The sequence below is a fragment of the Orcinus orca genome, chromosome 14, assembly GCF_937001465.1.
Source record: "Orcinus orca chromosome 14, mOrcOrc1.1, whole genome shotgun sequence".
Lineage (NCBI taxonomy): Eukaryota > Metazoa > Chordata > Mammalia > Artiodactyla > Delphinidae > Orcinus > Orcinus orca.
Window position 1 is genome coordinate 37095468 of NC_064572.1, and position 23967 is coordinate 37119434.

General features: G+C 40.5%; 1 protein-coding gene across 4 annotated transcripts in view; it reads right to left on the reverse strand.

Annotated features, from left to right (window-relative positions):
* The window catches only part of LOC101289162 (S-adenosylmethionine synthase), an 80745-nt gene that overhangs the window by 48473 nt on the left and 8305 nt on the right, over window positions 1-23967 (reverse strand). For 2 of the 4 annotated variants that reach the window (XR_004484958.2, XM_033433974.2), the window contains exons 4-7: window positions 20777-20869; window positions 17385-17441; window positions 16804-16905; window positions 3376-3427 (exon numbers count right to left, since the gene is read on the reverse strand). Coding sequence is in view for 2 of the 4 variants with exons in the window: in XM_033433974.2 (XP_033289865.1) it covers window positions 3376-3427; window positions 16804-16905; window positions 17385-17441; window positions 20777-20869 (304 nt within the window). In the remaining 2 variants the exon portion in view is untranslated. Of the gene's footprint in view, window positions 1-3375; window positions 3428-14195; window positions 14380-16803; window positions 16906-17384; window positions 17442-20776; window positions 20870-23967 lie in introns of those variants that run through there. The other 2 variants (XM_033433976.2, XR_004484959.2) reach the window with 2 other exon arrangements.

Here is a 23967-nt window from a genome sequence, read left to right on the forward strand (position 1 = left end):
GATGTGGAGAAAAGTGGTCCTCAGTGCACTATTTTTGAGAATGTAAATTGGTGCAGCCGCTATGGAAAACAGTATGAGGTTCCTCAAAAAATAAAATAAAACTATATGATCCACTTTTGGGTATTTTTCAAAGAAAATGAAAACATAACTCAAGAAGATATACACACCCCATAAAGGATTATAAGGGAATACTATAAATAATTGTATATTAACTGTATGCCAATTAGATAACCTGGATGAAATGGACAGACTCCTAGAAAGACAAACTATAAAAACTGTCTCAAGAAGAAATAGAAATAGAAATCCTGGAAAACTACAGGCCTAGATGGCTTCATGGGTGAATTATACCAATTTTTAAAAATTCTACCAATTAAAGAATAATAAATAATAAATATCAATCCTTCATAAACTCTTTCAAAAACAAAAGAGACAGGAACACTTCCCAACCTATTCTATGAAACTAGTATTAACCTGATACCAAAGCCAGACAAAGACATCACAAAAAAACTACAGACCAGAATCTGTTTTGAATATGGATGCAAATATCCTCAACAAGTTACTAGTGAATTGACTCTAGAAGCACATAAAAAAGGTCATACCATGATAAGAACATTTAACAAATCATGAATACAGAGGAACTTTCTCCACTGGATAAAAAAAATGTATGAAATACCCCAGTAACATCATACTTAATGGTGAAAGATGGAAAGCTTTTTCCCTAAGATCAGGAACAAGACAAGGATTCCTGCTTTCAACACTTCTATTCAACATTATACTGAAAGTTCTGGCCAGGGCAATTAGAGGGGACAAAAAAGAGTAAAAAGGTTCCCAAATTGGAAGAAGTAAAATTATCTCTCTTTGCAAATCACATGATCTTGTGTTTAGAAAATTCTAAGGAATCACAAAAAGAAAAAACTACTAAAGCTAATAAATGAATTCAACAATAGACCAACAACAAAACCAGTTATATTTCAATACACAAGCAATGAACAATGTAAAAGGGAAATTAAGAAAATGATTCCATTTATAATAGCATTAAAAAATAATTAGAAATAAATTTAACTAAGGAGGGGCAAGACTTGTACACTGAAAACTACAAAACATTGTTGACAGAAATGAAGAAAACTTAAACAGAAAAACATTTCACATTCATGAATTAGAAGACTTAACATTGTTAAGATGGCAATACACCCCAAACCTATCTAAGGAGTCAGTGAAATCCCCATCAAAATCCCAATGTCCTCTCTTGCAGAAATGAAAAAGCCAATCCTAAAATTCATATGTAATTGCAAGGGGGTCTAACAGCCAAAACAATGTTGAAAAAGAATAAAGTTGGAGGAAGCACATTTCCCAATTTCAAAACTTACAAAAATTACACAGCTACAGTAGTCAAAAGAGGGTAGTACTGGCATAAAAATAGATCAATTGAATGGAATGGACATTCCAGAAGTAAACCCATACATTATGGTGAACTGATTTCAACAGAGTGCCAAGACCATTCAATGGAGAAAGAACAGTCTCTTCAACAAAAGATGCTGGGATAACTGAATAGGCAAATGCAAAAGAAGAAAGTCAGACCCTTACCTCATATCATATATAAAAATTAACTCAAAACAGATCAAAGACCCAAATAAAAGCTAAAATTAAAAGAAACTATAGAAGTAAATCTTTATGGCCTTGGATTTGGCAATGACTTCTTACATATGACACCAAAAGCACAAGTAACAAAAGAAAAACATAGATGAACTGGACTTCGTGAAAATGAAAATCATTTGGGCATCAAAGGACACTATCAAGAGAGTGAAATGACAAATCACAGAATGGGAGAAAATATTTGCAAATCATATAAACGGTAAGGGTCTAGAATCCAGAATATATATTAAAAAAACCCAAAACCTTAAAACTCAACAACAAAAAGACAAACAACCAAATTTAAAAATAGGCAAAGGACCTGAATGAACATTTCTCCAAAGATGTACATATGACCAACAAGCACATGTAAACATGCTTAAAGTCGTTAGTCATTAGGGAAATGTAAACCAAACCACAATGACATACTACTTCACACCCATTAGGATGGCCACAAAAAAAGAAAAAGAAATGGAAAGGACTTCCCTGGTGGTGCAATGGTTAAGAATCCGCCTGCCAGTGCAGGGGACATGGGTTCAATCCCAGGCCTGGGAAGATCCCACATGCCATGAAGCAACTAAGCCCGTGTGCCACAACTACTGAGCCTGCGCTCTAGAGCCCATGCGCCACAACTACCGAGCCCACGCGCCACAACTACTGAAGCCCACGCACCCTAGAGCCCATGCACTGCAACTACTGAGCCCACACACCTCAACTACTGAAGCCTGTGTGCCACAACTACTGAGCCTGCATGCTGCAACTACTGAAGCCTGCATGCCTAGAGCTCATGCTCCATGACAAGAAGCCACCGCAATGAGAAGCCCACGCACCGCAACGAAGAGTAGCCGCAACTAGAGAAAGCCCGTGCGCAGCAGTGAAGACCCAACGCAGCCAAAAAAAGAAAAAAAAAAGAAAATGGAAAACACCAAGTGTGGGTGGGGGTGATACATTGTTGGTACAAATGTAAAATGGTGAGCTACTGTGGAAAATAGTTTGGCAGTTCCTCAAAAACTTCAACATAGAATTTACTGTACGACTCACTCCCAGGTATATACTCAAAAGAACTGAAAACATATGTCCACATAAAAGTTTGTGTACACATGTTCACAGGAGCATTATTCACAACAGCCAAAAGGTAGAAACCACCCAAGTGTCCATGAATTGATGAATGGATAAGTGTGGTGTATCAATACAATAAATGATTATTCAGCAACAAAAAAAGTACTGATACATGCTACAACTTAGATGAACTTTGAAATCATTATGGAAGTGACAGAACCCAGGCCATATATTATGATTCCATTTATTTGAAATTTCCAGAACAGGTAAATTCATAGAGAGAAATCTGATTAGTGGTTGCCAGGGGCTGGGAGGAGGGGGAAATGGGGAGTAACTGCTTAATGTGTGTGGAGTCTGCATCTGGGATGATAAAGAAGTCCTGGAACTAGATAGTGGTGATGGCTGACTGTACTTAATACCACTAAATTGTACACTTTAAAATGGTTAAAATGGTAAATTTTATGTTATGCGTGTTTTACCACAGTAAGAAATAAAACATATACTTAAAAAGTCTAATTCTCTATGAACATTGATCTATACAAATATAATTGCTTCAGGTCTTTTTTTAAATTATTGCTTTCAATTTTCTTGCCCCTACCCAGAAGCCATATAGTGAAGTGACAAAATACTGCCACTGTGACTTTGGGGCCCAACAAAGGCTAAGTCCAGGTCAGTCCTGTCACTTACCAACTGTATAAAATGAGACAAAACTCCTCTCTTTGTGCCTCAGTTTCTTCATCTGTAGAATAGGGAATAATATCAATTATTCAGGGTCCTGAATAATGACAATACTGTAAATAAGGAATAAAGGAGCTCCCACTTACCAAGGTTATGACAATAAAAAATATTTGTAATGGAATGAAAAACACTAAATGAATGAAATACCATGAGTCCATAATGACAATCAATTAAAAGAAAGCCAGAAAAGAAAAACTGTCACTATTCATAACTACTTCATAACTCCTTACTTTTAACATTAGTAATTAAGGGAAAAGAAACATGTTTTTCAGGAGGAATTACATTTTAGAGTAACCCAGTAATTCCCAACGATTAAGAAAAGCTTTTCAGAAGAATGCTAGACATAAAAGTAAAATGAATACAGAATTAACAAAATGCATTTCACAAATTCCGATGCAAATTTTGATGTGGGTAAAAATTAGCAACTGGTATTAAAATAATTAGAATTGGACGGTCATATTGTAACACCACACAAATTACTCTGGAGTTGCAAGGGGAGCCACAAAAGCTTGGAGAGCACAGACTGTCATCACCCTAACCCAGTGGTTAATCTTAGCTTTACTCATAGTGGGTCAGATACCATGTCTTCTGATGTACAATAATGCAGAAAAACTAGATTAGTGGTTGCCTAGAGTTTAGAGGGAAGGACGGGGGGTGGTGACCACTTAAGAGTATGGAGTTTCTTCTTGGGGTGACAAAAATGTTCTAAAACTGATGTGGTGATGGTTGCACAAATCTGTGAATGTACTAAAAACCAATGAATAGTAAACTTTAAACGGGTGGTGTGTGTGTGTGAACTTTATCTCAATAAAGCTGTTACCACCCCCAAAAAATCATATACAGCTACATCCAGGATAAATTATTTTCAATCCAAACAAAATTAAACATATAGCGTCTACAGAGAAGAAAATGAGATTGGAGAAAAATTAGGTACCCAAAAGTATCAAACACAAAGAACAGAGAGTTTAAAGAAAAAACACACTAGAGAAAAAAAGTACTGAAAAGTATCTCCTCCATTTTAGCTGAGAATAAACATTTACATAGTATCACAAACGTGTGGCACAGTGACCACAAAAGTTCCACAGCAGTTAAAAATGTTGAGAAATTACTGCTCTAGCACCATAATATTAAACTACCAAAATTTTAATAAAAGTGTAGTTTTCAAATTGTTGTATCTCAGAAGTTAACATATAACTTCAGCCTTGACTCTGGCTGAACAGTGAGATTAATACTCCGTCATTCAGGCTTCCCTGATGACGCAGTGGTTGAGAATCTGCCTGCTAATACAGGGGACAAGGGTTCGAGCCCTGGTCTGGGAGGATCCCACATGCCGCGGAGCAACTAGGCCCGTGAGCCACAACTACTGAGCCTGTGCGTCTGGAGCCTGTGCTCCGCAACAAGAGAGGCCACAATAGTGAGGGGCCCCCGCTTGCCGCAACTAGAGAAAGCCCTTGCACAGAAACGAAGACCCAACACAGCAAAAATAATTAATTAATAAACGTGTCCCCTGCATTGGCAGGCAAAAAAAAAAAAAAAAAATACTCCGTCATGCAAGATTCAACCAAAACATCTACTTAACTGTATGTTATCACTTACATGTGGAATCTAAAAAAATATAACAAACTAGTGAATAAAACAAAAAAGAAGCAGCCTCACAGATACAGAGAACAAACCAGTTCTACCAGTGGGGAGAGGCAATATAGGGGTAGGGGATTTTTTTAAAAAGGGTTATTATGGGATTATACAAAATAATTTGTGTGAAACTTTTGAAAGTTGTAAAGCACTACAGAATTTAAAGACTCTTTCATTCAATAACAAAAAATACATTAAAAAATGTCTATTCGGTGCACCTGTATTTTGATGGTTTCTGTCTCACCTTTTGCAGTGAGAAATGTAGTTTAACTACCTATGTTTAGATCCTTTAGGTCTCTCCATTCTTTCATCCATTTCTTCCTCCCCTTCTGTTATCCTTGCCTTCCACAAGAACCAGATCCACAGGGAAATCCAGAATACCTCAGCTAAGACCAGGATGCCACCCAGCTACAGAAAGGCCCGCCAGAACAGGAGCCATCCCACCCCGTCGTTTGGGTGGGTCTAAAATAAGTCTTGCTGCCAATGGCCAAAAACGCTAAGGCCTAGATCCAGACTCAGCATAGGTGTCTGCCCGAAAACAACAGGCTTGCCCCAGTCCCAGCAGGCAGTGGGCATCTGCTCTATCTGTGAGTCATCTCCTTGGGGGCATAGGAGCCTCTTCCCAGGCACCCTGATCACCAGCTAAATCCTCACGAGCGCTCTCTCTCCAGACAGAGGTTGAACATGTTTCATCTCCTTTCTTACCCCATTCCACCTCCTCACTCTTATGCCCAGTTCTGGCTGGGAGCTCTTCATACAAGACTACCCTCTGCCCAGAATCACAATGCCTCAAGAGTCACTAACTCTCTGAGTGTTGGCTAACACTCAGAGACTCTTGCTGTCAGATCCCAGAGCCAGACTGCATCCTTCGCAGACCAGCACGGGCTGTGCTGAGCCCAAGATGCCCTCGGAGCCTTCCCTTCCACACCTAGCCCTCCACAATGGTACCACATGGGCTGAGAATGAGGCCTTGAAGGACACTGTCTTGCTGCCTTTGACACTCCTACCTGGGTGAAGTGAATGCAGGGCATCCATGTTGGGGGCACAGTGCCTGGTAGACTGACTGACACATAAGTCATCTCTCCAGGGCACCTGAGACTTTTTTCTCAAAAATGTACAGAACTGGAGAGGAGTCAAGATGGCAGTATGGGAAGACACGGAGTTAGTGTCTCTCCTCAACTAGGGTGCCTGCCGGCTGCTGGTGGGGAACTCTGAATCCCAAGGAGACAGGAGGAAGCCCAGAGTGAACCGGTAGGACGCAGGGGGACTCAGAGGGGAGGAGAAGTGGACGCCAGACAAGATCAGCACCCCTGAGGCTGGGGAGATCAGGAGAGGCAGGTGGGAGGGACTCTCCGGGAAGAGCAGGAAAGGAGCAGAGGGCGACTGCCTGGCCACTCAGGCCGAGGAGTCTGCTGAGCTCCCAAGCTGCTTCCCCCACCTCCAAAGCCCCCTCCAGGCCGCATGGGTCCTGGGGGCATAGGAGGGAGGCCAGGGAGATCAGGAGAGGCAGGCAGGAAGGGCCCTCAGGAGGAGTGGGAAAGGAGCAGAGGGCCACTGCCCTGCCCACTTGGGCCCAGGGAGCCTGCTGAGCTCCCAGGCCAATCCCCTGCCCTCCAAACACCCCTCCAGGCTACATGGGTCCTTGGGGGCATAGGATGGAGGTGGGGAGACCAGGAGAGGCAGGCAGGAGGGGCCCTCTGGGAGGAGCAGGAGAGGAGCAATTGCCCCACCCACTCAGGCATGGAGAGCCTAAGGAGATCCCAGGCCAGTCCCCTGCCCTCCAAGGCTTCCTTCCCCGCCCCAGCCGCACTGGTCCTGGGGGCATAGGCAGGAAGCGGGGGTGGGGGGGGGTGCTGGTGACCAGGAGAGGAAGGCAGGAGGGGCCCTCCCAGACCCCAGACCAGAGGAGCAGGAGAGGAGAGGAGGACATTTGCCCCACCCATTTGAGCCCAGGAAGCCTGCTGGGCTCCCAGGTGAGGTCCCCTGCCCTCGAGATCAGGCACGCCTGGGTCCCTTCTGTCCCTTCAGCCTAAGCCCCACCACCCATAGCTCCCAGGACCCTTTCCAGCCCTGTGGGTGCTGAGCACTGGCCCCACCCACTGCACAAACCTTGCCCTTGCTTAGGCCCCACCCTCCACAGCCAAGGCCTTCCCCCACCACCCTGCCCTTGGTTTTTTGTTTTTTGTTTTTTTTTTCTTTTCCTTCCTGCTCTTTTTTACTGGTGTGGTACTGATGTACCTTCCAGTTGCTGATTCATCTGTATTTTTATTTTTACATTTTTTCTCACATATCTGTTAGTTTCCTAGTCTAATTTTATTTTTTACTTTGTCATTGCTCTTTTTTTTTTTTGGCTGCCCCACATGGCTTGCGGGATCTTGATTCACGAGCCCACGGTCAGGCGGAAGCTCCTGCAGCGGGAGCTCCAAGTCTGAACCACTGGACTAACAGAGAACCTCAGACCCCAGGGAATATTCATAGGACTGAGGGCTCACAGAGCTCCTCGTCTCAGCACCAAGACCCAGCTCTACCCAAAAGCCTACAAACTCCAGTGTCGGAAGCCTCAGGCCAAACGACCAGTAAGACAGGAACACAACCCCACTCATTAAAAAAAAAAAAAAATGAGACGGCAAAACAAAATGTCACAGAGGAAGGAGCAAGGGAAAAACCTACATGACTAAGTAAATGAAGAGGAAATAGACAGTCTACCTGAAATAGAATGCAGAGTAATGACAGTAAAGATGATCCAGAATCTCAGAAACAGAATGCAAGCACAGATTGAGAAAACACTAGAAATCTAGACAATAAATACAAGAAATCTTAACAAAGATCTAGAAGAACTAAAGAACAAACAGAGATGAACAACACAATAACTGAAATGAAAAATACACTAGAAGGAATCAATAACAGAATAACTGAGGCAGGAGAACAAATAAATGAGCTGGAAGACAAAATGGTGGAAATAACTGCCAAGGAGCAGAAGGAAGAATGAAAAGAATTGAGGACAGTCTCAGAGACCTCTGGGACAACACTAAATGCAGCAACATTCGAATTATGGGGTCCCAGAAGAAGAAGAGAACAAGAAAGGGACTGAGAAAATATTTGAAGAGATTATAGTTGAAAACTTCCCTAACATGGGAAAGGAAATGGCCACCCAAGTCCAGGAAGAACAGAGAGTCCCATACAGCATAAACCCTAAGAAAAACACACCAAGACACATATTAATCAAACTAATAAAAATTAAATTCAAAGAAAAAAATATTAAAAGCAGCAAGGGAAAAACAAAAAATAACATACAAAGGAATCCCCATAAGGTTATCAGCTGATTTTTCAGTGGAAACTCTGCAGGCCAGAAGGGAGTGGCAGGATATACTTAAAGTGATGAAAGGGGAAAACCTACAACCAAGATTACTCTACCGAGCAAGGACCTCATTCAGATTCAATGGAGAAGTCAAAAGCTTTTCAGACAAACAAAAGTTAAGAGAATTCAGCACCACCAAACCAGCTTTACAACAAATGCTAAAGAAACTTCTCTAAGCAGGAAACACAAGAGAAGAAAAAGACCCACAATAAAAACCCCAAAACAATTAAGAAAATGGTAAAAAAAAAAAAAAAAAACATACATATTGCCAATAACCTTGAATGTAAATGGATTAAATGCCCCAACCAAAAGACACAGACTGGTTGAATGGATACAAAAACAAGACCCATATATATGCTGTCTACAAGAGACCCACTTCAGACCTAGGGACACATACAGACTGCAAGTGAAGGGATGGAAAAAGATATTCCATGCAAATGGAAATCAAAAGAAAGCTGGAGTAGCAATACTCCTATCAGATAAAATAGACTTTAAAATAAAGACAGTTATAAGAGATAAGGACGGACACTACATAACGATCAAAGGATCAATCCAAGAAGAAGATATAACAATTATAAATGTTTATGCACCCAACATAGGAGCACCTCAATACATAAGGCAAATGCTAACAACATGAAAGGAGGAATCGACGGTAACACAATAATAGTAGGGGACTTTAACATCCCACTTACACCAACGGACAGATCATCCAAACAGAAAATAAATAAGGAAACACAAGCTTTAAATGACACAGTAGACCAGATAGATTTAATTGATATTTATAGAATATTCCACCCAAAAGTGGCAGAATACACTTTCTTCTCAAGTGCACATGGAACATTCTCCAGGAGAGATCACATCTTGGGTCACAAATCAAGCCTCAGAAAATTTAAGAAAACTGAAACTGTAACAAGCATCCTTTCTGACCACGACGCTATGAGATTGGAAATCAATTACAGGGGAAAAAAACTGTAAAAAACAAAAATACGTGGAGGCTAAATAGTGTGCTACAAAATAACCAAGACATCACTGAAGAAATCAAAGAAGAAATTAAAAACTACATAGAAACAAATGACAATGAAAACACGACGACCCAAAAACTATGGGACACAACAAAAGCAGTTCTAAGAGAGAAGTTTAGAGCAATTCAATCTCACCTCAAGAAACAAGAAAAATCTCAAATAAACAATCTAACCCTACACTTAAAACAACTAGAGAAAGAAGAACAAAAAAACCCCAAAGTCAGTAGAAGGAAAGAAATCATAAAGATCACAGCAGAAATAAATGAAATAGAAACGAAGAAAACAATAGCCAAGATCAATAAAACTAAAAGCTGGTTCTTTGACAAGATAAACAAAACTGATAAACCCTTAGCCAGACGCATCAAGAAAAAATGGGAGAGGACGCAAATGAAAAAGGAGGAATCACAACTGACACTGCAGAAATACAAAGGATTATAAGAGACTACTACAAACAACTATATGCCAATAAAATGGACAACCAGGAAGAAATGGACAAATTCTTGGAAAGGTACAATTTTCCAAGAATGAACCAGGAAGAATTAGAAAATATAAACAGACATATCACAAGTAAGGAAACTGAAACCGTAATTAAAAATCTCCCACAAACAAAAGTCCAGGACCAGATGGCTTCACAAGCGAATTCTATCAAACATTTAGAGAAGAGCTAACACCAGTCCTTTGCAAACTCTTCCAAAAAATTGCAGACGGAGAAACACTGCCAAATTCATTCTATGAAGCCACTATCACCCTGATACAAAAACCAGAAAATGGTATCACAAAAAAAAGAAAATTACAGACCAATTTCACTGATGAACATAGATGCAAAAGTCCTGAACAAAATACTAGCAAACAGAATCCAACAGCACAATGAAAGGATCATACACCATGATCAAGTGGGATTTATCCCAGGGACGCAAAGATTCTTCAATATATGCAAATCAATCAATGTGATACAGCATATTAACAAATTAAGGAATAAAACCCATATGATCATCTCAATAGATGCAGAAAAAAGCTTTTAACAAAACTCAACACCCATTTATGATAAAAACTCTCCAGAAAATGGGCACAGAGGGAACCTACCTCAACATAATAAAGGCCATATATGACAAACCCACAGCAAACATCATACTCAATGGTGAAAAACTGAAAGCATTTCCACTAGGATCAGGAACAAGACAAGGAGGTCCACTCTTGCCACTCTTATTCAACATAGTTTTGGAAGTCCTAGCCACAGCAATCAGAGAAGAAAAAGAAATAAAAGGAATACAAACTGGAAAAGAAGAAGTAAAACCGTCACTATTTCCTGATGACATGATACTATACATAGAAAATCTTAAAGATGCCATCAGAAAACTACTAGAACTAATCAATAAATTTGGTAAGGCTGCAGGATACAAAATTAATGCACAGAAATCTCTTGCATTCCTATACACCAACGAAAAATCAGAAAGAGAAATTAAGGAAACACTCCCATATACCATTGTAACAAAAAGAATAAAATACCTAGGAATAAACCAGCCTAAGGAGGCCAAAGACTTGTACTCAGAAAAGTATAAAACACTGATGAAAGAAATCAAAGATGACATAAAAAGATGGAGAGATATACCATGTTCTTGGATTGGAAGAATCAATATTGTGAAAATGACTATACTGCCAAAAGCAATCTACAGATTCAATGCAATCCCTATCAAACTACCAATGGCATTCTTCACAGATCTAAAACAAAAAAACTTACAATTCGTATGGAAACACAAAAGACACCGAATAGTCAAAGCAATCTTGAGAAAGAAAAATGGAGTTGAAGGAATCAGGCTCCCTGACTTCAAACTATACCATAAAGCTACAGTAATCAAGACAGTATGGTACTGGCACAAAAACAGAAATATAGATCAACAGTACAGGATAGAATGCCCAGAGATAAACCCATGCACATATGGGCACCTAATTTATGACAAAGGAGCAAGAACATACAATGGAGAAAAGACAACCTCTTCAATAATTAGTGTTGGGAAAACTGGACAGCTACATGTAAAAGAATGAAATTAGAACACTGCCTAACACCATATACAAAAATAAACTCAAAATGGATTAGAGACCTAAATGTAAGACCAGACACTATAAAACTCTTGGAGGAAAACAAAGAAAAAATCACTCTTTGACTTAAACCACAGCAAGATCTTTTTTGACCCACCTCCTAGAGTAACACATAAAAACAAAAATAAACAAATGGGACTTAATTAAACTTAAAAGCTTTTGCACAGCAAAGGAAGCCATAAACAAGACAAAAAGACAACCCTCAGAATGGGAGAAAATATTTGCAAATGAAACAACAAAGGATTAATCTCTAAAATATACAAACAGCTCATGGAGCTCAATATCAAAAACAAACAAACAATCCAGTTAAAAAATGGGTGGAAGACCTAAATAGACATTTCACCAAGAAGACATACAGATGGCCAAGAGGCACATGAAAAGATGCTCAACATCACTATTAGAGAAATGCAAATCAAAACTACAATGAGGCATCACTTCACACTGGTCAGAATGGCCATTATCAAAAAAGCTAGAAACAATAAATGCTGGAAAGGGTGTGGTGAAAAGGGAAACCTCCTGCACTATTGGTGGGGATGTAAATTGATACAACCACTATGGAAAACTGTATGGAGGTTCCTTAAAAAGCTAAAAATAGAACTACCATATGACCCAGCAATCCCACTACTGGGCATATACCCTGAGAAAACCATAACTCAAAAAGGGACATGCACCACAATGTTCATTGCAGCAATATTTACAATAGCCAGGTCATGGAAGCAACCTAAATCTCCATCGACTGATGAATGGATAAAGAAGATGCGGCACATATATACAATGGAATATTACTCAGCCATAGAAAGAAACGAAATCGAGTTATTTGTAGTGAGGTGGATGGACATAGAGTCTGACATACAGAGGGAAGTAAGTCAGAAAGAGAAAACCAAATACCGTATGCTAACGCATATATATGGAATATATTAAAAAAAAGGTACTGATGAACCAAGTTGCAGGGCAGGAATAAAGATGTAGACATAGAGAATGGACTTGAGGACATGGGGTGTGAGGGCGTAGCTGGGGCGAAGTGAGAGTAGCATCGACATATATACACTACTGAATGTAAAATAATTGGCTGGTGGGAAGCAGCAGCATAGTACAGGGAGATCAGCTCGGTGCTTTGCGGTGACCTAGAGAGGTGGGATAGGGAGGATGGGAGGGAGGCTCAAGAGGGAGGGGATATGGGGACATATGTATGCATATGGCTGATTCACTTTGTTGTGCAACAGAAACTAACATGGTACTATGAAGCAATTATACTCCAATAAAGATGTATTAAAAAAAATGTAGAGAACTGGGTTTCCCGGGTGGCGCAGTGGTTAAGAATCCACCTGCCAATGCAGGGGACACGGGTTCAAGCCCTGGTCCGGGAAGATCCCACATGCTGCGGAGCAACTAAGCCCGTGCACCACAACTACTGAGCCTGTGCTCTAGAGCCCGTGAGCCACAACTTCTGAGCCTGCACGCCTAGAGCCCATGCTCCGCAGCAAGAGAAGCCACCACAATGAGAAGCCTGCCCACAACGTAGAGTAGCCCTTGCTCGCTACACTAGAGAAAAGCCCATGTGCAGCAATGAAGACCCAACGCAGCCAAAAATAAATAAATTTATAAAAATTAAAAAAAAACCTTGTTAAAAAATGTACAGAACTGATATAACATTTCAATTTTTTTTTTTTTTTTTTTTTTTGCGATACGCGGGCCTCTCACTGTTGTGGCCTCTCCCGTTGCGGAGCACAGGCTCCGGAAGCACAGGCTCAGAGGCCATGGCTCACGGGGCCAGCCGCTCTGCGTCATGTGGGATCTTCCCGGACCAGGGCACGAACCCGCGTCCCCTGCATCGGCAGGTGGACTCTCAACCACTGTGCCACCAGGGAAGCCCCATTTCTTTTAATTAAATAGACTTTTTTTCCCATTATTTTTTTCTTTTTTCTTTTCCCACTTAAGCAACTAGGCTGTTCTGTTCTCACTGCCTCGGGAAAGGTTATGTTATAACCAAAAACAGAATTCTTTTTTTTTTAAAGAAGCCTCTTCCTGGCATTTATGCTTCCACCATTCCTTAAAGAACAGAAAGGACTCATAACATAGACTTAGGTTTGGAAGAATTTTATAAAAGAAGCAAAATTCTCCCTAAAGCTCAAAGTTAGACCTGAAACCTCCAGGAGGCCAAGAGTGCAGTCAAGGTCCACAGATCACCCAGCATCCCCTGAAGGAAGCACCTTGCACGGCCTGTGTCCACTAAGATCTTCCTTTCAACAGCAGCACAGGGTCTCTGCCCAGTGACTGTTCCAGAAAAAACAATGCTACCCTGTCCCTGGGACCTTTGCATCCCTCCCCATCCCAGCCCCATCAATAAGCATGGATTAAGTGGTACTACAAAGCATCGCTCCCCAGCAAACTGGGGGAATCTTTGCAGTGCATTCCCAGGAGGAACCACCATATCTAAAGCATGTTGACAATTCCTGAGCTCTACACAGTGGCAGCCCCTTTCACTTCTCATAGAACCAGTAACTTTCAACTCAGGAAATCTTGTTCTCACATAGATGCACACATTCTTTTCAGCTTGTCTCCCATTTGCCCCTTTTCGTTGCTTTGGGAAACACTCTCTCCTGTTCTCTCACTGGCATCACACAAGTAATCAAAATGGTGTCATACAAGTAATCAAAACAGTATTTTAAGGCCACTCTTGAAGCCCATTTATAAAGCTGTCTTTAGAGGGAGGAAAAGCAGAGTTCAAGTTTGGAGGGAAAAAAACAATTGGCGACCTCCTATTTTGAAACTTGAAAGAAGAAGAAAAATTTATTGTTCTTTGGTTGGTTGATCCTACAAATCTTGATCAATGTTTAATGCAACCTAAAAACAAAAAGTAAATATGTTTTAAAATACAACTAGAACTGTGAAATGTACAAGCCACAGAAAATTTAAGCTTAGGTAACTTCTATGTGACTATGTAAATGAAGCTTTTTGATAGTTTCAGATTATTTCAAATAAAATCTGAAGTCAATATAATAATAATTTAACTGTGTTCTCAATGTATTTATCAACCCATCCTTTCTTCTACTTCTCTTGCTATTCTCTCTTATTGTTATCCGTATCCTTCTTGCAGGGGTCCTGTACGCATCCCTTAAATGTTGAAATTTCTCATGTGAGCCAGGTAACCTGACTCACTCTCCTAGCTTCACTTAGCATATATGCTGATGACTGCTGAATTCATCTCTCCTGCCTGGACCTCTCTCCTTCCTCCAGACCCATAACATACTTCAAGGGGTCTTTGGCCATTTTCACCTGCATACCTCAGAGTGACCTGAAATCAACATGTCCACAACTGAAGACATCATTTTCACAAAACCTACTCTCTCTTCATATGTTCCTCAATTTAACGAATGGTAAAGCTCAAAAAATGGTGAAGAGTTCAGTTGCCCAAGGCAGAAATCTGGGCTTCATCCTTAATTTCTTTCTCTCCCTTATCTTCCCAGCTGATATCAAATCCACTCAGCTGTCCCCATCTCTGCTGTCTGGTCCTAGCCCTGGTCATCTTGCATCTGGATGACTGTGATAACCTCCTAAGTGGTCTCCTGTTTCCACTCCTGTCCACTCAGATCCTTTCTCCACCTTCTAAAAACACATATCTAATCCTTACATAAACCCTTTCAATGACTCCCACTGCACATAAGTCCAAAATCCTTAAGAGGACACACAGAGCCCAGTGTGATCTGGCCTTTATCCACTTCTCCAGCTTCAAATCACACCATTCTCCTAGCTCCATTCAACTCAGCCAAAATACTGGACTATGTGCATTCCTTGAAAGTATCTTGCTCTCTCCATCCACTGGGCTCATCTCAGGCTAACTCCTTAAACGTCATTTCCTGGAGAAGACTCACCCAGGCTAGGTCAGGTTTCCCTGCTCTGTCCTCTCAGACCACCTGCCCCGCTGGCCCATGGTCCCCAAAGGGCAGAAACCCTATCTGTTTTGTTCACTGGTATTTTCTAGCTCCCTGCATGGCACCAAAACACAGCAGCCATTAAACAAAAATGTATCCACTGACTGATTAGCACCAAATCCTCCCGGCTCCACTTTCTGAACAGCTCTTAAAAACACCACTCACTACTTCAGGCCATCAGTGCCATCCCTCTGTAGATTACAAATAGCCTCCTGGTGGGTCTCCTCAAATCGATCACTCCATTCTCTTCTACACGCTATAGCCAGATGGCCTTCCTAAAACACAGTTCTGATGTTGGCCTCCACTGCCTTTAGGATAAAATATAAACGTCTGAGCACAGATTACAAGTCCTTTCATGGTCTGGCCCCTGCTCTCCACTGCCTCAGCTCTGATATCTCCCTATCTCCCACTCTCTCTTCTCCCCTCCCCAGCCTCCCATCCCACCACTGAGTGACAAAGCTGACTTCCTCCAGGAAGCCTTCCCTGACCAAGGGTCCTCAACTGGGTGGCTGTCCCGCTTTGTCAGTGCCCACTGATGCAGGTGACTCAGTGCAGCCCTCTGCCAGGGCAGTCCCGGGTTACAGCTGCTGATGGGCCTGTTAGCAACAGCCCCTCCTCTCGCTCTCCAAGCATAATGCTCTGGACCAGACATTACCTGCTCACTCTAACAATGACTATCAACTGCTTGTCCAGTTGTCTGTTTCTTCCCTAGACAAGGTCAAGAAGGACCTGTTTTCGGTCATAAAAGCATCGGGCACAGTTTATGTGGTGCATAGGAAACACTATATGTTTATTAAATAAGCAAATGGACTTATATACTTTAAAAGCATGCACCCTCATTAGGATATTTACTTGGCTCCACGGTTTGCTACTGAGAACCAAAATGTTGGCCCCCAAAATTTAATTGAAAGATTATGTATTTCACCACGATTCTAAATACGTATTTTGAAGAGATTTTGAAATTTTCAAAGGCTCATTTCCAAATATACATATCACCCTCTACACAGGAGGGCACACTGCTCCATCCACATTAATGCCCAGTGACCTCCCCATCAGTGCCCACACATTTGTGTAGAGCCAGACAAGTGCCCACTCTCACCCTCAGGGCCAGTAGCACAGTGCACAGAAGGGCAGAAGGCAAATTAGGGATAAGTCAGCACCCAGAACACTGGTTTTCTTTGAAACAAAGAAACAAAAGGCCTTTGAAACAAGGCCTTCTTTGAAACAAAAGGCCCATTTTGCCATCCAACCTTGGCCTGAGATACACTAGGCTCTCCCAAAGTAAAAAAAAAAAAAAAATCTGCTTTTCACAAAACACTTTCCTAAGGATACTCACATCCGATAGCATCGGTTCATCAAGTTCTTCCACCCTGCTCAAGTTCGGCGCTCCATATCGATCACTAATTTCAGCTAGTGTTCTGCCTGAGTCGGCTTCATCCTACAATCACAGAGCTCATTTTCACTTTCAAATGATTTTGAGATTAATACATTAATTTGCTTTCAGTTTTGCTAAGACACTTCTGTATTACAACATCAAAATTCAACACTGTCAGTTAATGGAACGAACCAATACCTGTTAATGACAAGAGAATTCCAGGAATAAACGCAAAAACGTGTTTAAAAAAATACATCAGAAATTTAAAACATATCATTGCATGTAATCATGTGGTCAATAATCTCACAATATTCTGGTTTTTAAAAATACCAAACAACCCGAATCTCCCAGTTCTACCCACTTGGAGATTTTGCTTTAAAGCACATCATATTTGTGACTTGTTATTACTAGACTATGTATTTGGACTATCAGTTTTGATAATCTCCTTATTAAAAATTTAGCTATTAATGCATCAAAATTAAGCTTTACATTCCAGGATACTTATTCATTTCCCACAATATAGAGTAACTTTTTCTTCTCACCTCTCCATGTGAAATATCTTCACCCTTAGCTATACTTTCCATATTCATTCTCAACTCCTATAATACAAAAAAATGAAGAAAAATACTTTTAATATACTTTTTATTTTGATTCCATGTTTAATTTTCAAGCATTTTATTTTTACATTATGATCAATTTAACAGCAAAAATGCTGTCCCTCAAAGGAGCAATGTGAATACAAAACTGCAGATAGTCTCATTTAATACTCTATTAAGAGGTGACTACGATGTTCTGTCTATAATTAAATAGAACTTTTTAAAAAATGAAAAAGGCTAACTATTTCACTAACCCTGAAGCCAAATTACTAGCAAATTTGAAAAGTGACAAAATAATAATTTTCATAAACTCTTAGAATACGAGATTTTGAAAGAACTGACAGTTATGTAGAATTTTATACATAGTAAAAAAGAAGCAAATATTTCTGAGGGAATTAATCTGGCCCAAGGCACTATCCAATACATGACACCTCTCCACAGTACCTGGACAATGCCCTCTATAATGCTCTGAACACATGGGCGACTGCTTTCTGAATGTGAAAACGTAGAATCTGCTAACCAAGCCAAACCTTGCTGTGGCCTCTATCTTTTCATTTTAAGGCAGCAGGCTGACTTAACTGCTCCTGAGCTGATTCATTTCAACTGTTCAAAGATTAGTGATCGGGCTTCCCTGGTGGCGCAGTGGTTGAAGAGTCCGCCTGCCGATGCAGGGGACACGGGTTCGTGCCCCGGTCTGGGAAGATCCCACATGCCGCGGAGCGGCTGGGCCCGTGAGCCATGGCCACTGAGCCTGCGCGTCCGGAGCCTGTGCTCCGCAACGGGAGAGGCCACAACAGTGAGAGGCCCCCGTACCGCAAAAAAAAAAAAAAAAAAAAGATTAGTGATCTTGTGATCACATGCAGTCACCCTGATTATTGGGGACATATATCGTACATATATGGCTTTCTCAAGATCATTCCCTTCTCCTGGGCATGTCTTATCCCACAACCACATGGCTCTGGTGGGAAAGCATATATTCTCACAGGACTCTGTTGCCCAGCCAAGGGATGGATACTTGACACAAACTAAGCCAATCAGAATCCTTCCCCAAGATTCTTTTCTTAACTGAAACCCAAAAGAAAGGAATCTATTCCTCTCAGACAGTAGGAGACCCAGGAACCCACATTACAAGACCCAGGAACTATTAAGGACCGTGATCCTCACCCATGTGCAGCAAACCAGGCCACAGTGAGAGACAACAGCAGAGGTAAGAGCCCTGGCAGCATTGATTCTCTTGCTCCCAAAGGTCTGGAAGACCCAACTCAACCAGAGCCCTTCACAGTTTAGTTGTAAAACACTTTCTTCAACCCAGGATCCTTCCAATAAACTTCCTTTTGCAACTGATAGTTTAAGTTATGTCTCTGAAGCCATAAAAAGGCGAGGACAAAAAGACATGGGTGAATTTGTCTCTGAGCAAGGGGTCAAGCAGCAGTATGTTGCAGGGAAGAGAGGGGTGATAAGCCAGTAGGAACATGACTTATTAAAGCTACAGTGGCTCTGGTCACATAGTCTGGTAATGGCCATAGAGTAACATGAATGGGACCCTCTGGAGCCAATCCCTTCTATAAATCACAGACTTCCCAGCACTCAGATATAGCTATCAGGCATCTCAATAAAAAATACTTTCAATTCTCTTATTATTTTGATCACCGTCTTCTTGATGTATTCTGGTTCTTCTTTCTTTTGCAATCACGGAATCTTAACTGAAGAGGAAGGGGGTATGCATTTACGTGTGTGTGCATGCATGGGTACCCATGTGTCCTACCATATTCAGACAAAGATAGATCAGCATCGGTGTTTTTTAAAACTATGTACAGAGGTTTGAATTTATCCTTTTAAAATCTCATCTTTTTGACTCACAAAAGTAGTTTTCTGACACTTGGGCTACAACAGGACTAAATGATTTCACTTTGTCAAGAACAATTCTTAGTAGATTAATCTCTTATTATAGAATGAAGAGCATAGTACATTGATGAGAAGAAAAGAATTGAATTTATCTCAAGAGTTTAAAAAATAACTAATTAATTAAATCTCATCTTTTAAAAAAATTTAATTTACCCTTCCTACTTTTTAAAATTGCTTTAAATAATGATGACTTCATCTAAGCCATTAATAAACATCTTCTACAAAACCTGCTTCTTTTTAAAATTTTAATTTCGGAATAAATAGAGGAGTAACATTTGAGTAACAGATACTAGCTATAAGCATACAATATGAAATATCCAGTTGAAAAGTATAACTCAGTCATGCAGAAGTTTGGTCTATACGACACATACTTTTCGGATACAAGGAAACATTAGCCAAGCAAGAGGCTTGACATAAGACAGACACAGTCTGGGGGCTTCCCTGGTGGCACAGTGGTTAAGAATCCGCCTGCCAATGCAGGGGACACAGGTTCGAGCCCTGGTCCAAGATCCCACAGGCTGCGGAACAACTAAGCCTGTGTACCACAACTACCGAGCCCACATGCCACAACTACTGAAGCCCGTGCTCTGCCAACAAGAGAAGCCACTGCAATGAGAAGCCCACACACCGCAACCAGAGAAAAGCCCACGCGCAGCAATGAAGACCCAATGCAGCCAAAATAATAAAATAAACTTATTAAAAAAAACACAGACACAGTCAATGGAGATGGACTTTTTTGACATAAGTTACTGAATAGTTTATTTAAAGAAAGACATGAAAAATCCAAATAAAAACATACATATATATTTTTTTTTGGCTGCGTTGGGTCTTCGTTGCTGCACACGGGCTTTCTCTAGTTGTGGCAAGCAGGGGTTACTCTTCGTTGCAGTGCGCAGGCTTCTCATTGTGGTGGCTTCTCTTGTTGTGGAGCACAGGCTCTAAGCGCGTGGGCTTCAGTAGCTGCGGCATGTGGGCTCAGCAGTGTGGCTCACGGGCTCTAGAGCGCAGGCTCAGTAGTTGCGGCGCACGGGCTTAGTTGCTCCACGGCATATGGGATCTTCCTGGACCAGGGATTGAACCCATGTCCCCTGCTATGGCAGGCGGATTCTTAACCACTGTGCCACCAGAAAAGTCCCCCAAACGTAGTTTTAAGTGTAAAGTATTGTTGGTAATACATCTAACATTAAGAAAAGAAACAAACTATTGCCTCAGAGATCAGAATACCCCCAATACTACAAAGAACTTCAGTATCAGCTACCATAATTAGGAACAACTATCTCTTGACTAAAATGTTGACCAGGGCTTCCTGGCAACATTAGACCTTCCTGGCAGGTCTCTAGACTATGAATCCCCTGCTATAACAGCTGGAAGAAACAGTCTGAGGATTCTCAGAGGTTTTGAATAAAAGAGACATTTATAAAACTTCAAATTACCTTCTCAAGTTGCTCTTGAGCTCTCTGCAGTTCTTCTATTCTCTGTCTCTCTTTTTCTTGCATTTCCAACTCCAGCTGGAATGCCAACTGTTGCTGAACATTCAGAAATAAATAAGTCATATTAGAGTCAGATCAATTGCAAGGAATTCACTCTATTACTCTAAAGTGTCCCAGGATAATTAAGTTTATGCCCACCTAAATTTCAGAAACTTACAAAAATAAATGGTCACAACCACCCAATACTTTAGCTTTTACAAATATTTCCTGAAGTAGAAAATTAAAAAGGAAGCTTCCTTAATTGCTAATTTTAGAAAAGCACTATTTGTACAAAATCAAGTCGTTTTCTCTGTTCTTCCTGAAGCTACAAATGAGACTGCAGTGGTTTTTTTTTTTTTTTTTTTTTTGGATAAAATCTCTTTAAGCACAGATGGATCTTCAAATAGCCAAACCTTGGTTGTAAAATAGTAGATAAGAACATTTTAAGTAGATTATCTTAAACCAGAGATGATCAACAACATATTTGGTCCCAACTCAACATATATCCTAGCCACGCGAGAATAGGGGTCGGTAGACTAAACTCCTTGGGCCAAGCCTAACCCAACGCCTGTTTTTGTACAGCCCACGAGTGAAGAATGGTTTTTATACATTTTTCATGGTTGAATAATATCAAAAGAATAATATTTCATTGCACATGAAAATTATATGAAATTCAAGTGTCAGTGTCTATAAATAAAGCTCTATTAAAACACTGCCATGCTCACGCTCACTCATTTAGTGTGACTGCTTCTGCCCCATGACAGCACAGCTGAGTGTACGCAACAGAGACCACAGGCGGTACTCTCACTACCTTGCACTGCTGCTCAGCACACTGCAAGTTCAGTGACACCATTATAACTCACAGCGTTTGGAGTGCCACGGTACCACTATACCGGGACTTTTTTTTTTTTTTTTTTTATCAGTGCATTACCCATCATAACAAAACAAGAAAAGAAGTGGATTTTGAATGTTGTCCTTTTAAGACACAGTGGAGTGTGGGTTACTTTATTATCAGATTAAACAGCACAGGACAGTGTTTCTCATGCAACGACACTGTACTAAAAGAATACAGTAAATATCAGCATTACCAGAGGACGCACTCATCACGATCTTCTCAATTCACACGAATGCAAAGGTCAGAAGTATTAAGAAATTTAAAACAGAATTACTTCATGAGAGCAGGATTTCTTCACAAAAATTAAAAATGAAACGGAGGCGGCAACAAAAGTAAGATCCCAAGCAAAGAAGTACATTTATCAATGGTGATTCAATTAAAACAAGTGAGAATTCAATGTCCAGAAAAAACATAAACTTAAGATTATTATCCTTTTGGTGAGAACCGCTGCTCAAAGAGTCGATTACACGGGGAGCAAACTCAATGGTCAATTAAAGGCAAAGGCAAAAGGGTTCTGAGTGGTTTTCCCTGGCTCTTGATGAGTAGACAAACGCTCCCAACACTGCTTAGTTGTTGTTTATCAAAGGAGTCAATGTTGAGTTTGCAGTGACTGAAAAATCAACCACTGTGAACAGTCTTCATGAACAGTACTACAGGCAAGAACATCTTCAAAGACGTTGAGGAACATTAATTCAGTACAACCAGATGTGACATCTGCTCAGATGTGTTACAACAAACAGTGATAAAAGTGTGTATGGAACAGAAAAAGGCTTAATTGGACAAAATTTACAAAGTTGGTGAAAACATAGTGTTTAAAACCTATGAGTTCTCATTTTATGATTCAACAGCAGCTACTCTGCAGAAAATATCTGACTCTATCATGTGTTATTGAGCCAGCAGTGTTGAAACCGAGTCCCCCCTAAAGCTGAGTTCCCTTATTGAGTTTCTGATTAATCTCTCTATCCAAAACTTTATTCCCTTTCTTGTCCCCTCTGACCTCAATCCTGTGCTAACTGAACACTAATCAACCAGAGTCAGATGACTAAAATTACTGTTGTCAATAGCATAGTTAATGTACTAAAATTGCTATTATAGATATAATCATTAATGTACAAACTCAGGTTGTTTCTCTAGGACACGATGAGCTAACAGACCCCCCCAAGCCATGGACCACCTGGCTGGAGAACTGTAAACTGGAGACAACCTGACTTCCAAAGGAGTCAATGTTGAGTTCAAAATGACTGAAAAATTCGATCACTGACTGAAAAAAATCAATGACTAAGAAATATAACAGAAGTGCTGCAGCAATAATGGATGGACCTAGAGATTATCATACTAAGTGAAGTAAGTCAGAGAAAGACAAGTATCATATGATATCACTTATATGTGGAAACTGAAAAACAGTACAAATGAACTTATTTAAAAAACAGAAACAGATTCACAGACATAGAAAACAAACTTATGATTACCAAAAGGGGGGGGATTAAACTGGGAGTAGGGGATTAACAGATGCACACTACCATATATAAAATAAACAACAAGGATTTACTGTACAGCACAGGGAACTATATTCAATATCTCGTAATAAACTATAACAAAATAGAATGAAAAAGAACACAGATATATACATATATATGTATATATAACCACTTCGCTGTACACCTGAAACTAACACAATATTGTAAATCAGCTATACTTCAATTAAAAAAAAGCAAAGAAATGTCACAGAAACATCACAAGATTAATCCTAGCCTCTTTGCTCTTCCCCTTTAAGAAAACCCCTCACTCAAAGACTCAGTTGGAGTGGATCCGAGGCTTGTCTCCCTCTTCCTTGCTTGGCGCCCTGCAGTAAACTCTGTACTTTCCTTCACTAGAACCCACCGTCAATAGATTTGGCTTTGCTGTGCGTTGGGCGAGCAGACCCGTTTGGTTCAGTAACAGTGTCAACAGTGACCTTCATTTACCCTTATGAACTTAAGCATCATTTCTGGTGAATTTGTGTCAGAAATAGAAGCTGAATATATCTTGACTTGCCCTACCACCCCACAGTTCCATGGCTCAACGGTGGTAATGTTTTATTGTGAATTTTTGAGCTCAGGGACAAGACTGACGTTTTTCTTAATGAGAAGACCATTTTCAACTACAATTATCAAACATTAAATAGCTTTGGAAATTAGCTTCCGCTGCAGACTTAATAACGATTTTAAATCAATTTAACCTAAAAGTTGCCTACAAGGCAAAACAGCATCATATGTAAAAC